Source organism: Strix uralensis, chromosome 14, assembly GCF_047716275.1.
Source record: "Strix uralensis isolate ZFMK-TIS-50842 chromosome 14, bStrUra1, whole genome shotgun sequence".
NCBI classification, from domain to species: Eukaryota; Metazoa; Chordata; class Aves; order Strigiformes; family Strigidae; genus Strix; species Strix uralensis.
In genome coordinates, this window is record NC_133985.1 from 7,061,906 (window position 1) to 7,075,194 (window position 13,289).

General features: G+C 38.5%; 1 protein-coding gene across 2 annotated transcripts in view; it reads left to right on the forward strand.

The window, feature by feature from the left end:
• The window catches only part of SLIT3 (slit guidance ligand 3), a 528,649-nt gene that overhangs the window by 426,786 nt on the left and 88,574 nt on the right, over positions 1-13,289 (forward strand). For both annotated transcript variants that reach the window (XM_074883610.1, XM_074883609.1), the window contains exons 21-23: positions 6,497-6,565; positions 7,661-7,732; positions 7,917-7,988. In XM_074883610.1, the coding sequence (XP_074739711.1) occupies positions 6,497-6,565; positions 7,661-7,732; positions 7,917-7,988 (213 nt within the window). The remainder of the gene's footprint in view (positions 1-6,496; positions 6,566-7,660; positions 7,733-7,916; positions 7,989-13,289) is intronic.

Consider the following 13,289-nt stretch of genomic DNA (forward strand, 5'->3'; position numbering starts at 1 on the left):
TGAGTTTCTGTTTTGGATGTGTATATAGGCAAAACATGTGAAAACCATTATCTCCTTTATATTTAGAGCTTGGAATGACAGGAGACATCCCTGTGTTTGGTTTGTACCACCCTTGGGAGGAGGGATTACCTTGGCAGGGAAGGCTTCCATCTAGAATACAGCTGAAAAGATCACTCAGTCTCCTGGCTTTTTAGAGGGATGATGATGCAAGAAATTTCTATGTCCCAGCTATTCCTTCACAAAACCCCATCATCATGGGCAAGACTTCTTTCAGCTTCTTGGGAATAGGGAAATATGTTGTTTCTTGCGAATTCCTTTGCTCTATATTTACGTACTGCCTGCATTTTTTCCCACTGTTTGCTTGCTCTGAAGAGAAGCCTTGGTTTTTTTGAACATGCTCAGTTTTCTAGTCCAGATGTTCAGAAGTAAAATGTTAATGCAGTGAGCTAGCTTGGAACTTAGCCTTGCTGCTGCTTAGTATTTTAGGCTTTCCTTTTCTTCTTTTTTTTTTTTTTTCCCTCAAATCTGCTTGAACTAAGTTTCCCATGGTCTTTTTCCTTTTACATATTACCTCAGTGTGTGAACACTAGTTTTTTCTTTTTATCACAAAAGTATAGTCTATTTCTAATAAAGTCTTATCTGACAGCATCCAGCTGCTTTTATGGACCTACAGCAAATAATATTTTGCACTGGGGAAAAACATTGGAGGCAATTATGTGGACGGTGTGTGCATAAGCTGTAACATAATGAGCATGGTGTATTTTAGCATAAATATGTACTAATCATGTCATCTCTAGTCTCCAAATGTTGTCATGACACTGAGCTATACAATAGCACTGATGGGATTGTTAGGAAAACCTGCATCCATACATCATTAGTGATTATTTTTCTTTCCATTTATATTAATACGTATTAATATTTGCATTACTTTTGCCATTTCTCTTTCTCTCCTCACAAACCTCCCTCCCATTTGTGTTTCGTGTTCTGCCTGTTAGGTTCATTTAGCCTGCAAACTCATTCAGTACTTGGCACAACAGTTTTCACAAGTGGCTGACCTGCTTACTAGCAGAGGGAGAGGGATCCCATTGAACTGTCTTTTCACTTGTTATTCTCCACCTCGAGTTTGCTGCCTGTTTGCTGCCTTGGCCTTAGCATGATACAGCTGAATCTCCAGTTGCCAAGATGCTTTTGACAGTTGCTTTCCATACACTTGCTGCCGCATCTACTCAACCCTTCTTTGCATCTTCCAAGGCACTTGTGATTTCTCTTGACTTGTGACTAAAAATAGCGGCTCATACCTGGGCCATGCAAATTTTTGCAATAAATATGCTGTAAGCAGTTAGTTACCATACATGTAGAATATTGTAGTGCCATTTTTCAGTATGCCTATATTGCTGTTCATCAAAAGGATAACTCTGAAGTGAGATAGCTGATGAAAATCATCTGCTTGAGAATGCACATGCTTTTGCTTGTCTGGCAATCTGCACTATTTTATACACTGACCCTTAACACAGACTTCAGTGAATTTTCCTTTGATAATAAAGGAGAGAAACAGTTCAGATCAAAGCTTAGGCTTACATGGTCCTGTGTCATAAAAGGTTTTACAGCCTGCTTAATTCACTGTGGAGGAAAATTCTCCCATTGAGAGAATGGATAGTTCCGTAGAAGGATATTTTAGTTACAGCTGCATTTCATTTAGTTACTTAAATCTGCACTTCAAATCTGATAGTTTAGAAAAACTAAATAGTATCAGTGCTATCAAATAATGTGTTCAATGACTGAAGAAGTTTGAGTACATATCAGAAAGGTGACTTTAGCACTAATAGATACTAAAGTCAAGTTTAACTTTAGGGCCTTCACTTTACTCTTGAACATGGCCATGTTTCTGTGTGTCAAACCTATAAGTTGTGGTCTGACATACTAATACAGCAAAATCCAGAGTCCAAATTTGCCAAAGACTTAAGAAAGTTCAAGGTCCAGATTTGTACCTAGATCCATACTTGAATTTTGTTTCTTCTCAAGAAACTGTAATTGAAACTCTTAAAATTCGTGCTTTGAGGGTGTTTCATCTTTCACAGTCCAATTCAGTTTTAGACCACTCTTTTTAGGAAATGAAACTTACCTCAAAATTTTAGGATATTGGGTATCTGCATTTAAAAGTTTAGGCTATAACTTAATTTTAGAGCTTAATGTTAGAGCTGCATAAAATTGTCAAGTATTTTTTTTGTAATGTAACATTCTATATGAAATATTTAAAGAAATTAAAGGAAAGGCTTTGTGTTTTTTCAATTACTGCCTGAGAACTGATTTGTCTCTCCATTTTCTTCTCTTAGCACAGATTGCCGCTGTGAGCTTGACTTTATGGCTGAATAGACATTTCAGTACAAAAAAGGTTCCAAGTGATTCAAATCGTTACATGATGCTTTGGCACCTTGTGCTGGTTATATCACCTCCAATCCAAGTGGTTTCAGTATAAAAATAGACAAGTTGGAAAAAGAACAGCTGTCATCTTTTATGCATAGTTTTAAATTTTTTATGTGTGATGTTAGTGTGTGTGGAAGGTGCTGGATGAGCCCTGGGGCTGCTGCAGGCACTGGGAGCCGGGAGCCAGCATGGTTGGGGCAGGCGTGGAGCAAGGCATGGCCGTGCCCGCTGTGCCAGCTGTCCTGGCCAAACAGTTACATGTCTCCAGCACCCAATCATGTTTTAGAAGAAGCCTTTCCTAGTAGGTAGTTGGTGGCATTTTATGAGAATGTGAACATGTTTTTGGTTTTGTGTTCAATTTTGACTCTGGTAATTGCTTGTTGGTTACAAGTCATTATTGAGACTTCAGGATTCCCAGCAGCATTCATGGAGTAAAACACAATTTCCAATCTGCTATTTAAACTGCAGAGTAGAGTCTTTAGGAAGCAAATGAGGTTGTTTTGGATACTAGACAGTGTGTCTGTATTAAGGCAGCTGACACCCACTCTTGACTCTGTATATTAATAACTTGATTCTGAGCATTAAAATTAGACATACATTTTTTCATTCATGCCAGAATTTCCTTTCATACCAGATGCCATATACATCATCTTCCTTTGGCTAAGGATTGAGGAGAATGAAAAATACAATCTTCCTTCCACATCATTCTGTTATGGCTTGTTTTGTTATGTTTGGGCAGGGGGTCTGTTGCTTCATCCATGTGTTTTGATTTATATATATACATAAATACGCAGAGTTTTGCAACTAGGCTCTGCCCCTTCACCCTCAGGAATAATTCTGCTATTCACTATGTCCAGCTTCCAGCCCTCTTGCAGTCCCTATACGTCATCTTCAGCCCAGCAAGGTGTGGAGCTGTTGCCCCCACATCCCCTCCCTGCTCTGACGGAGGCCTGGCCTGCAGTGGGCAACAGCTCGCCTGCAGCAGTTGGTTTCTTCAAATGTTGCATCTCAGATCCTCCTGACTCTTGGCATGCTCTTATGCCCTAAAAGCTCTGGTGATTTCGATTTCATTGCATTTAAATGTGCTTTCAAAATGAACGCCTTTTGCTTAGAAAACACCGCCACTCTTTGTATAATGTGCTGAAAGGTTTAACAGTGGTGAATTGTTCTTATGCATGCATGAAAAGTATATTATCAGTAATTTTTCAGTGTAAAATTGTGTTTGTTCAGAAGTTATACCACTAGTATAAGTATTGCAGCTTTCTGCTAGCACATTTATATAACAATCAAATTGTTTGCAGTACAAATCCAAAGCTATTCAAAGCAGATCTTCTGTAGGAGTTTAACTCCAGGGGTCTGCATGTCTAGGTTAGTCTGAATAATGAAGCACTGGATTAAAATGTGCACCCTCAACTTTTGATTGCACCAGAAAGCAAATCGGGGGAAAAGCCTTGGCTAGCTATCATCAGGTTGTTCAAATTGCAGGCTGCTTCATATTGGGATCAACAAGAGAATATCCTGAAAATACATTTCTGAAGATTTCAACACATTGCAAGAGTTGAGTCTCCTTTCCTAAAGGAAAACCATATATAGCTTCCAAATACATAATACATGACCTGCTTTTGATTTCCTTTGGAAATCCTTTGGATTTTACATTTGGAATAAAGACTGGGACCTTAACCTATCCTCATGCATGGGTTTAAGATTTGCAGCTTTCTGGGATGAAGGAGAAAGTGCAGACGTCCAGCGGCTTGCTGCATCCATAGCAGACCATGACTGGGGAAATGAGACATGATTTGCCCTGTTTAAAGAGTAACATACATGGTTGAATTCTGAGGATCTTCTATGTCACAATTTATGGTGTGAATTCACCAAGGAGCTCCATTTTCAAAATAATTTATAACCAATTTAGTCAAAATGAAGAAAGTGACTTTACGCTTGCTGAATATGAATATCCATGGGAGGTGTAAACGTGACATAACTAACCCATACTCTGGTTTGTGATGATCTGCATCGGAGAGCAGCTGTCACTACTCTGCAAGGGCTAGCTGTTTACTGTGCAACACTGTCACTCAATGCTTGTGATCTTTGTGAATGGAGAGATTAATTTGTTCCATAGGTTTTTTTTCATTAAGGAAGGCTTTTCCTTTTGGTTATAAATTCAAAAGCCTGTAGTGCCACTTGTCCAGCCTAATCCTGGCAAGAGCTAGGTCGGCTCCACCGTGTGCTCTAAGGTGACTCTGCCTTGATGGGAGCCTGTGCACAGGCAGAATGGATAACCATGAGGCTGGAGTAGTTCAGTTGGAGTAGTTTAGTTGAAAAGAGCTGAAGCAGCAGAAAATGGTGAGAGGGCATTATGCTGAAATAGAAGGCAGGGGCGGAATGTGACAGTTATAAAATATATTATGTAAGAAATTCTGTTAGTGTTTATAGATTTTATTTTTAAATGATGTAAAAATAAAGTTTGTGGGAAAATTTTCTTGGATTTAGTTTACACAAATACCTCCATGTTGTTACAGTTACTGTAGAGAGGGAATATATAGCAGAATAATAATCTGTTATTATTGTTGTTTGCTATAGTAAATGCAGAATAAGGAGGTCTGTTGCCAAAGAAAAGGAAATTGTATGTGTGGGATAAAAATTCTTAACATAATTATCGGATTATATTTTCAGCAGTAGAGGCAGCACATTAAGTGTTCTGGTGTCTGGGCTGCGTTTCCTGGCTACACTTGATTATCTTTCAAAACATACCACATCAATTGCATTGCCCCATGTCTACCTTAGAAAAAATCCCCCAAAGTATCTTGTAAGGAAGGGAAATATCGTTTCATCTTTTATCCTCACCTGTGGAGGGAGAAATGCCTTCCCTCCTACACAGTATTTTCTGAGAAGGTTGGATTTCTTTCCTAGGTAGATAGGGCTTCTGGCAGATGCCTGGAGAGTCACCTTGACAGTGTCATGGCACCACAGTGGTCAGTTGCCATTGGAGCCTTAGTACTTTGGTATCTTCCAGGGATGCAGTTTCACCCAAAAGCCAAGGTTAAGGAAAAGAACTCCAGGTCTGTTGTATTATTATTTTGTAATAAACAGGAAAAGCCCCACATCCCATTGCTACCACAGATCAGCTGTGGAGCCTTGAGTACCCATGCTCTCTTCTGGGCAAACTTTTGGAAAGTATTATGTTTGTACAGCCTTTTTCCCTTGGTTACTGAATGTTCATGTTTCTTCAAGAAAAACTGCAAAATACAGGCACTGTATGCCTGTATGAGGACACAGGATTATCCTAAAAGGCTTTAGTCCTATTGTGCATGTGTCTGAACAGAGACGCGTTCAGTGGTGTCTCAAACAACTTCCACCCTGGAAACAAGCTATTTTATTAATGGGCTTAGTGCTTGTAGGAGGAGCCTGCATTCAAAGAGAACTTGGTCTTTGGTCTTCAGTTTGTACCGAGTTTTCCTCCTGAACCAGGGTACATTGAAAAGGAAAGATAAGGAGGGTGTATATGCCATAGTAGGAATTGCTGTAGTGGATGTGTCATCAAACTCATGGATGTTTGTGTTGACAATGGAATAAGTGAGTCTTTTTGCAACACAGAGACCTGGCAGTGCAGCTGTACAAGGAAAGTTCTGGCTGTACAAGGAACTTACACAAGACAAAAACTTTCCTAACAGGGTCAGTCAGCACTCAGCGTTCTTACAGAAACTTGTTAAAGGTAACTTTAAGATCAGGGCACAAGCCATATAATTTTTCTCCCCTTCTTCAGTTGCTGTCATAGAAGAACCAAATGGTCACTTCTGTTTGCTGTAGGCCAGAGATCCTATATTCACTTCCAAGTCTTTTAAAAAAAAAAAAAAAAAAAAAAAATTAAAAAAAATATCAATAAGCTCTACTGTCATGCTTTGCATGTGGGATAATTCACTTATAAAGGAGAAAGTGTTATAGTTTCAAAGCAATGAATCGAAGATAATTTCCTTAGTGACTGACTTTATATTTTCCTCATTCATGGTGCAGATTGAGTGACAGGAGTTCTTGTTAACATGTTTGTGTAATTGGCAAATCTGACTTTTTTCAGATACCTGGAAGGAAACCATCTGACTGCTGTGCCGAAGGGGCTCTCCACCTTCAGACACCTGACACTGATGTAAGAAACATGTGTTTTCAATGTCAAGAAAATTACATGACTCTTTCTGCACTGTGTTGTAGGTAGAACATAAATAATTAGTATTTGAGGGAAAAAACCCACAAAACCCGAAAACCTTCTGTAATTTGGATTTGGAAAGAATTTCACAGTGGCCACTGCTGCCAATAAGTGTTCATAAAGAGTGGAGAAAGAGTGAGGTGACTGAGAGCACCAGAGACCCTTCCTCTGCAGGAGCTTCCAGCCTCTTCAAAAGGACTAGACTCTCACACAGGCTGCTACAGTTTCACTTGGCAGAGTTATCTGTGCAAAGCTGTAAAGGTCATTAACAGAGGAGACAGCATTAATTTGTTCTAGGTGAGGCAGTATTTATAATGCTAAGGCAATGAAAATTTGCATGGCTGTTTCTGCTATGAATAGAGAGAGACACAACTAGACTTTGTTCAGTAAATTTCTCCCTGAAATATACAGGAGCGAAATTTCTTGACTGAACTATTTATCAGAAATTTTCAAATGCTGTTTGAATCAGCTGTGTAGGTACTCAGAACAACCTCAGACAAAAACAACATGGAGGGAAAACTGGAGTCCTCTGTTTTAAAAGAGTTTTTTTTGGAAACATCTCTAATTTTGTTTTTCAAGGGAGAGCAGCAACAAAACAAAATGTTCTGTTTGAGCCTAAAAGACTTTTTTTTAATGAAATATGAAATGTTGTTCTAGTAGCTGTCAATGTGAAGAGCATGTGGAAATGGTATGCCTGTAATACATTGCAAAGCAAGTTGGTACAGTGAATATTCACCCATGCTTGTATTATTTATTAATTTATCCTTCTTCAAAAATTTTGCTTGTATTCACTGATATTTTTTTTAATGCTGTATGCTGGAAATATGCCTTAATATTTCTGAGTCTGAGGCTTTTTAGAGGAGTCTGATGTGCTTTGGTTTTAGAGCTTATTCAAAGTTGGTTAGAAAATATATCAATTGATACTATGTGACTTTTCAATTGCTTCAAACATTTTGCTGTGCAGATATGTAATCTTAAAAAAAGACTTACTTCTCAATTCATACATATACATGATATTTTCTGTGTGTGTTTCTTCAGTGATTTGAGCAACAACAGCATAAGCGTATTGGCCAATTACACCTTCAGCAACATGACTCAGTTATCAACACTGTAAGTAGTCCAAAGTTTTGGTAACAGTTTTAATTGCTTTTCAGACACCATCTTAGGTGTTGAACAATTAGTATATATCTTGTTACTTAAGCATGTGGCTTTCCATGCTGCTTTGTGGTTGAATGAGTAGTGAAATAATCAAAAGAAAATACAATGTTGTAACTCTGTTCTCTCATTCTCCCAGCATCTTGAGTTACAATAGACTTCGGTGCATTCCAGTCCACGCGTTCAATGGGCTCAGGTCTCTTCGAGTGTTGTAAGTACTGCTTCTTCGATGCGGCTGAGTTGCAGCTTATTAGAATGCTGTTGATGACATGGAAATTTTTAATGAGCAGATGGCTTTCACTTGATCCAGTAGTCATAAATATTTTCACACAATTAGCTTCAATGTACTTGTACTTGGGTGCAATATGTCCGGTAATGACTAGAGCAGGTGAATGCTAAACTTGGAAAAGAAGCAATTACATATTTGCAGGATGAATGACTCTTCTCTGATAGTTCAGGGACAAGAACTATCATGAAAACAGGCCTCCAAGAGACTGCATAGAGTCTGTCTCTTCTACTTGGACAATGTTTGGGTGCCCCACAGGAGAGGACTTTTCTCTTTGTCTGTAAAAACTTGATCATATTTTAGAGTGTAAGTTTCCATTGGATGCTTCAGCAAAAGTGTTTTTACTGAAAACTTGTGCATTTATAATATTTGCTATTAATTTACATTTCTGCAGGCAGGTTTTTACATAAAAGAATGCAATCTGAAGGGAAGTTAGAAGTGCCCATACTAAAACAATGAGTAAGTCAAGCCAGTGACTGGGTGCCAGTAATGCTGAGATGTTTGTCTCAAATGTCTTTAAGTTGCAAATGAAATTTCACCTCATGTGGGCTGGTGACACACTCAGAGATGTCCATGTGTGGTTTCTTTCTTTTGGAGATCCTTTTCTACGCTCTTTCTTTCCAGTGTAGCTGCTTTCAGCAGCTTTCTGGATTGAACAATTTGCTTACAATCTCTTCCGAAAATCTTTATATCATCTCGGAGCGTGGGCTGTGGGCCTGCTCCTTGCAGCAAGTAGACCCCTGCAGCTTTCCTTAGGCATCTGCTAGACCGACTGCTGCTTCAGTCTCATATTTATTGTCTCTTGCTTCCCAACTGCCCTATTAGAAACAAACTCTGAGTTGGGTTTGCTCCGTTGTTTGTGTAGACACATGATCCCATGTGCAGCTGTCAGGACAAGATGGAGAAGCCACCTTCCTCCCCACGGCCCAGCAACACAAGTGGGTCATCATTACTTGCCCAGTAAACCAAGAGCAAAGAAATTAAATAGCTTATCTGTGATGAGATTATTCAGTGTACTGAGGGAAAAGAGCTTTGAACACTAAAAGGTCAGAACAGAGGAGCTGAAGAATATGTCCTGAGCACTTTAAAACTTCACGTTACTATTTTCTATATTTTAAAAAGTTAGATGTCATTCACATGCAGAAGTTTCTGTGAGTTTAAAGAACAATGGTTGCTGTGCACTGACTCTGTAAGTGTGGAATTGAGGTGTCAACATGAGCAGTACTGCAACTCTGGCAGCAACAGGGCAATGCTGTTTGGCCAAGCTCTCTCACTGGGATTTGAGTGGTAAAATAGATATGTAGGTTTCAGCCTTCTAACTTAGAAGACAGCTTTAGATTCCCAGTTTTCATTAGTAAAAACAAGAAAGATACGTGATTTGGATTTGTTGTTTTAAGTTTGGCTTGGGATTCTGATTTCTAATGCACTAAGATGGTCACATTTGAGCTGTTATATGAGTCCTGAAATTCAGCCACAAACGAATATATTCTGTTTCATGGCCAAAGAAATTATTCCATATGGAGCCGTCTTCTGGCCTGCTTCTGATATGCAAGCTAGCTTGATTAAAGCTAGTTTGGGACTCTCTACCCTGAATTACAGTGTAGATATACCATGCCTCACTCTTTCCAATAGCTACAATTTGTCTTTTCACTCTTCTTCTTGCAAGCCATGTATGGACAGAAACAAAGAGCAATGTTTTAATAACAACCATTATCTTTTGGCTTTTTTAAATGATCTGCTAATCAAATTGAAAAAATATCTTCCTCCTTCAAGGAAGAAGCCCTCCCTGCCTTGCACAGAGCAGCACGAGTGAAATGAAGCCTAAGTGGGAATCTCTGCCTCTGCTCCATGCATTTGGAAGCCTCCAGATTGATTTGATTTATTATGGCCCACAAAACTCTGGTATCAGCTACAACTTTTGCCACATGTCATCTATGTTGTTATTAAAAATCAATTCTCCAGAGAATAAATGGCTTCCGAATGACAGTGTGCAATCTGTTATTGTCAGTTATTTATTATCCATATTCTCAGGGGAATTTAAAAGAGAAAACATCAGCAAAACCATTTCCACTTTTTTTTTTTTTTTTAATAAAAAGAATATAGAGATCTCATTATTGTGATGTGCATGCCTTTGAAGGTAGCAGGCCGTTCTCATACAGGCTTCTGTGTCTTCCAAATTCCTTATGTTTTCTTTACTTTTTGCCTCTCTATAGTAAATACAGTAAATATGTATTTGAAAATCAGAATAATCATAGATGTATGATGAAGTTGATCTTTGATCTGGTTCTGTCCTCTCTTACACTTTTCAGCACAAGCCCAACTGAGAAAACTGCAGAGTCGCCATGTTTATGTTTAAGCCTGAATATATATCGGTGTTTACACAACCAGGCCTTTAATCTTCAGTCTTCCCATGGCTTATCCATAATGGCAGCTGAAGTGTGCTGGGGAGCAATTTCAACATAGAGTCTTAAGAATTTTTTTAATAAGCAAAAGTTGATATCAGTAGGTTTTTGCACCAAAACTATTGCAGTGAAAAATAATGGGTTTGGTTTTGGGTTTTTTTGTCAAAAGCTAGCCTTTTTAGAAGCTAAATGTAAACACACTAAAAAAACTGAGATTGAGACAAAGTAATTATAAACATTAGAACTCTCTGGTGGACCTGACCTGATCATTTTAAAGATTATTTTTACTGTGTGACAATGTCGTAACTTCTGATATTTTGTCCTGATTTATTTAAGAGGCAAAGTCCAGAAATAAAAATACTTTCTCAGATCACTAAACAATTTTCCATGTTATATTTATGAAAAAAAATGATAAAATGGGCTACAGAATATTCTACTGACATGAGATATTCTAGTTTTACTGAAAACTGATGGATATTTAGTGCAGCTCAAAGCTCACATCAACATAGCAGTATGTGTGATGATAAAGGTACCACTAATATTCTTCAGGCGCAACCTCGGAACCATCTTTTGCAATATACTTTCTTTGTTGGATGCTGCAGTGATTTCACCTAAAGAAATATTATTTGGCTTTGTTTCTTTTTTTTTCATCGCAGAATGACTACTCGTACTTATCCAGTAAATCTGTAAAAGGCACTGTTGTTATGAGCATTGAGCAGTGGCACTGTGGCTTCCCACTTCCTCTGACATCTGAGTTGTGTTGATTCCTGCAGGGTTTGGCATCCTTCGGGGTTCATTGTAGGTGTTTGCCCTTGGTGGGATGTGGCTCTGTAAGCTCAGCCAAGCTTTTAGCCACATTTCTGTCTTTACAGGGTAAATCATTGTTTACTGAAAAGCATCCCCTTTGTGTTTATAGTAACCTAATGTTATGAGACAGTGGGCTAGGAGACAGGACTTGGGAACAGTTAGTAAAAGAAAAAACAACCAAAAATCCCCAACCCAAAAGGGTATGTTTAGTTCATTTCCTTACCTGAAGGCAAAGTGATGATAGTGAGATTACATGTAGAAGAAAGATTTTATTTAAAGAATTTAAGTGTTTTATTACTCTGTGCTCTGGGAGGAGATCCACATCACCTTAAATTCATACCCCTACTGTTTACCAATGTTTAGACAAGAGGGTAGCTAGAAGTTGTGCTTCTGAGGGAGAACACACATATCAATGTGTGTGCTTTAACTGTCCAAATGTTTTAAGATTTTATTTGACCATTTACTTATAAAGATTTTTGGTATAAAAATGTGTTCCTGTTGTTGATCCAAGAGGAAAAATATTTTATTGCAGTGTTGAATTCTCTTGCCACTATTTATTATCGTGGGTTTTAAGTTTCTTGGCATTTATCATTTCTTTTTAGCTGCATGGGTGATGATGTTGCTGACATGATTTTTTTATTAAAATGCAGGTATTTGCAGCCATGAAACATACTTCCGTGTTTGAGATATGTAGTCAAGCCATTCATTCCAAAGGGTTTTGTATTTTTGATGGTTTTACCTTCTTACAGATAAATAGCTTTGTCATTCTTCAGCTTCTCTTGGAAGAAGTTTCCAAGACATCTAGGAAAGAAAATGCACCCCTTCACAGAATAAACACAACTGATATATAGATGAATACAAGTTCTGCCTTCTCTTCAGAGAGAATCATCTTGCACATCTTTTAGTAGTTTAAAAGATCAGAATATAAGCTCTTTATGAGTGGCTGCTTATTTAAATATGCTCATTTCATTGAAGAAGGGAACATTTTGACAACAAGCTGTTGACTGGGCCTGATCTTGCATCCTCATACCAGTAAAAATACTCCTTATTTAATAGCTGTGGAGTATGTCTCAGTTAGTTGGTCATCCTGTATAGAGTTAGTGAGTGTGCTTTATCTGGAGTTCCTGAGTGGGAGCTCGTATCCTTCCTGTTCCTGTTTGGATTAATTGCTTGGACATCCATCCTTTTATATGCCACGTAGTATTATTAATAGCCAAAGCCTAGGTATGCTTAAAAGAAAATTTGAGAATGAGGATGTTGGAACGGGAAGTTTTTGATATAATGGTATCAAGAAATGGAGAGAGGTGCCAGCAGGATAACTCTGCTGTAGTTTTTGTGGTTTCACGCTCTATAGAAAAGATTTGCGGTACAGTAAGATAGAAACTGTAGCTGCAATGAGCAACTGTGAAACGTGATCGTGGTAACTTTACTTGTGCACAGCCCCACAGTAGTGCCCAGCCTCATGGAGACAGGACAAGGTGTATCTTCCCCTGGCAAGTTTGGCTTTCCTTGCTGTGTGTATGTGGGTGTAAGGCAGCGTGTAAAGGGAGAATTCAGAAGAGTTGTAAGGCATCATGTAGATCCTGGTGAAGCTTATAGTGGTGTTGGGGAGGAAAGGATGCAAAAAGAGGTTCTTTTATTTTCATCTGGGGCTGTTGTGTATTTCCATGAGCCCAGATTTGTAGTTTGTTTTAAATAAACTGAGCGTGCACTGTTTCAAGAATCTGTACGGTCACAGAAATAAAAAATAAGATGTGATTGCTATGTTCCACAAATCACCAGGTAAATTGGAAAATAAATGACTTGAGGGAAGGAACTGCTACAAAACTGACACACAGCAGGTTTCTGTTTTCTACCCTCCTCTGCCACGTCTGGAGCACTGACGGTAATTCCTGGACCTGGGAAAGAGGACATAAAGAATACAGCACTTTGCTGTAACTGAACCAGCTCAGGGGAGAAGTGCAAAAGAAAATATAATTTTAAAATATTGATGTCCTTTTCCGTTGCAAGTTTTCTA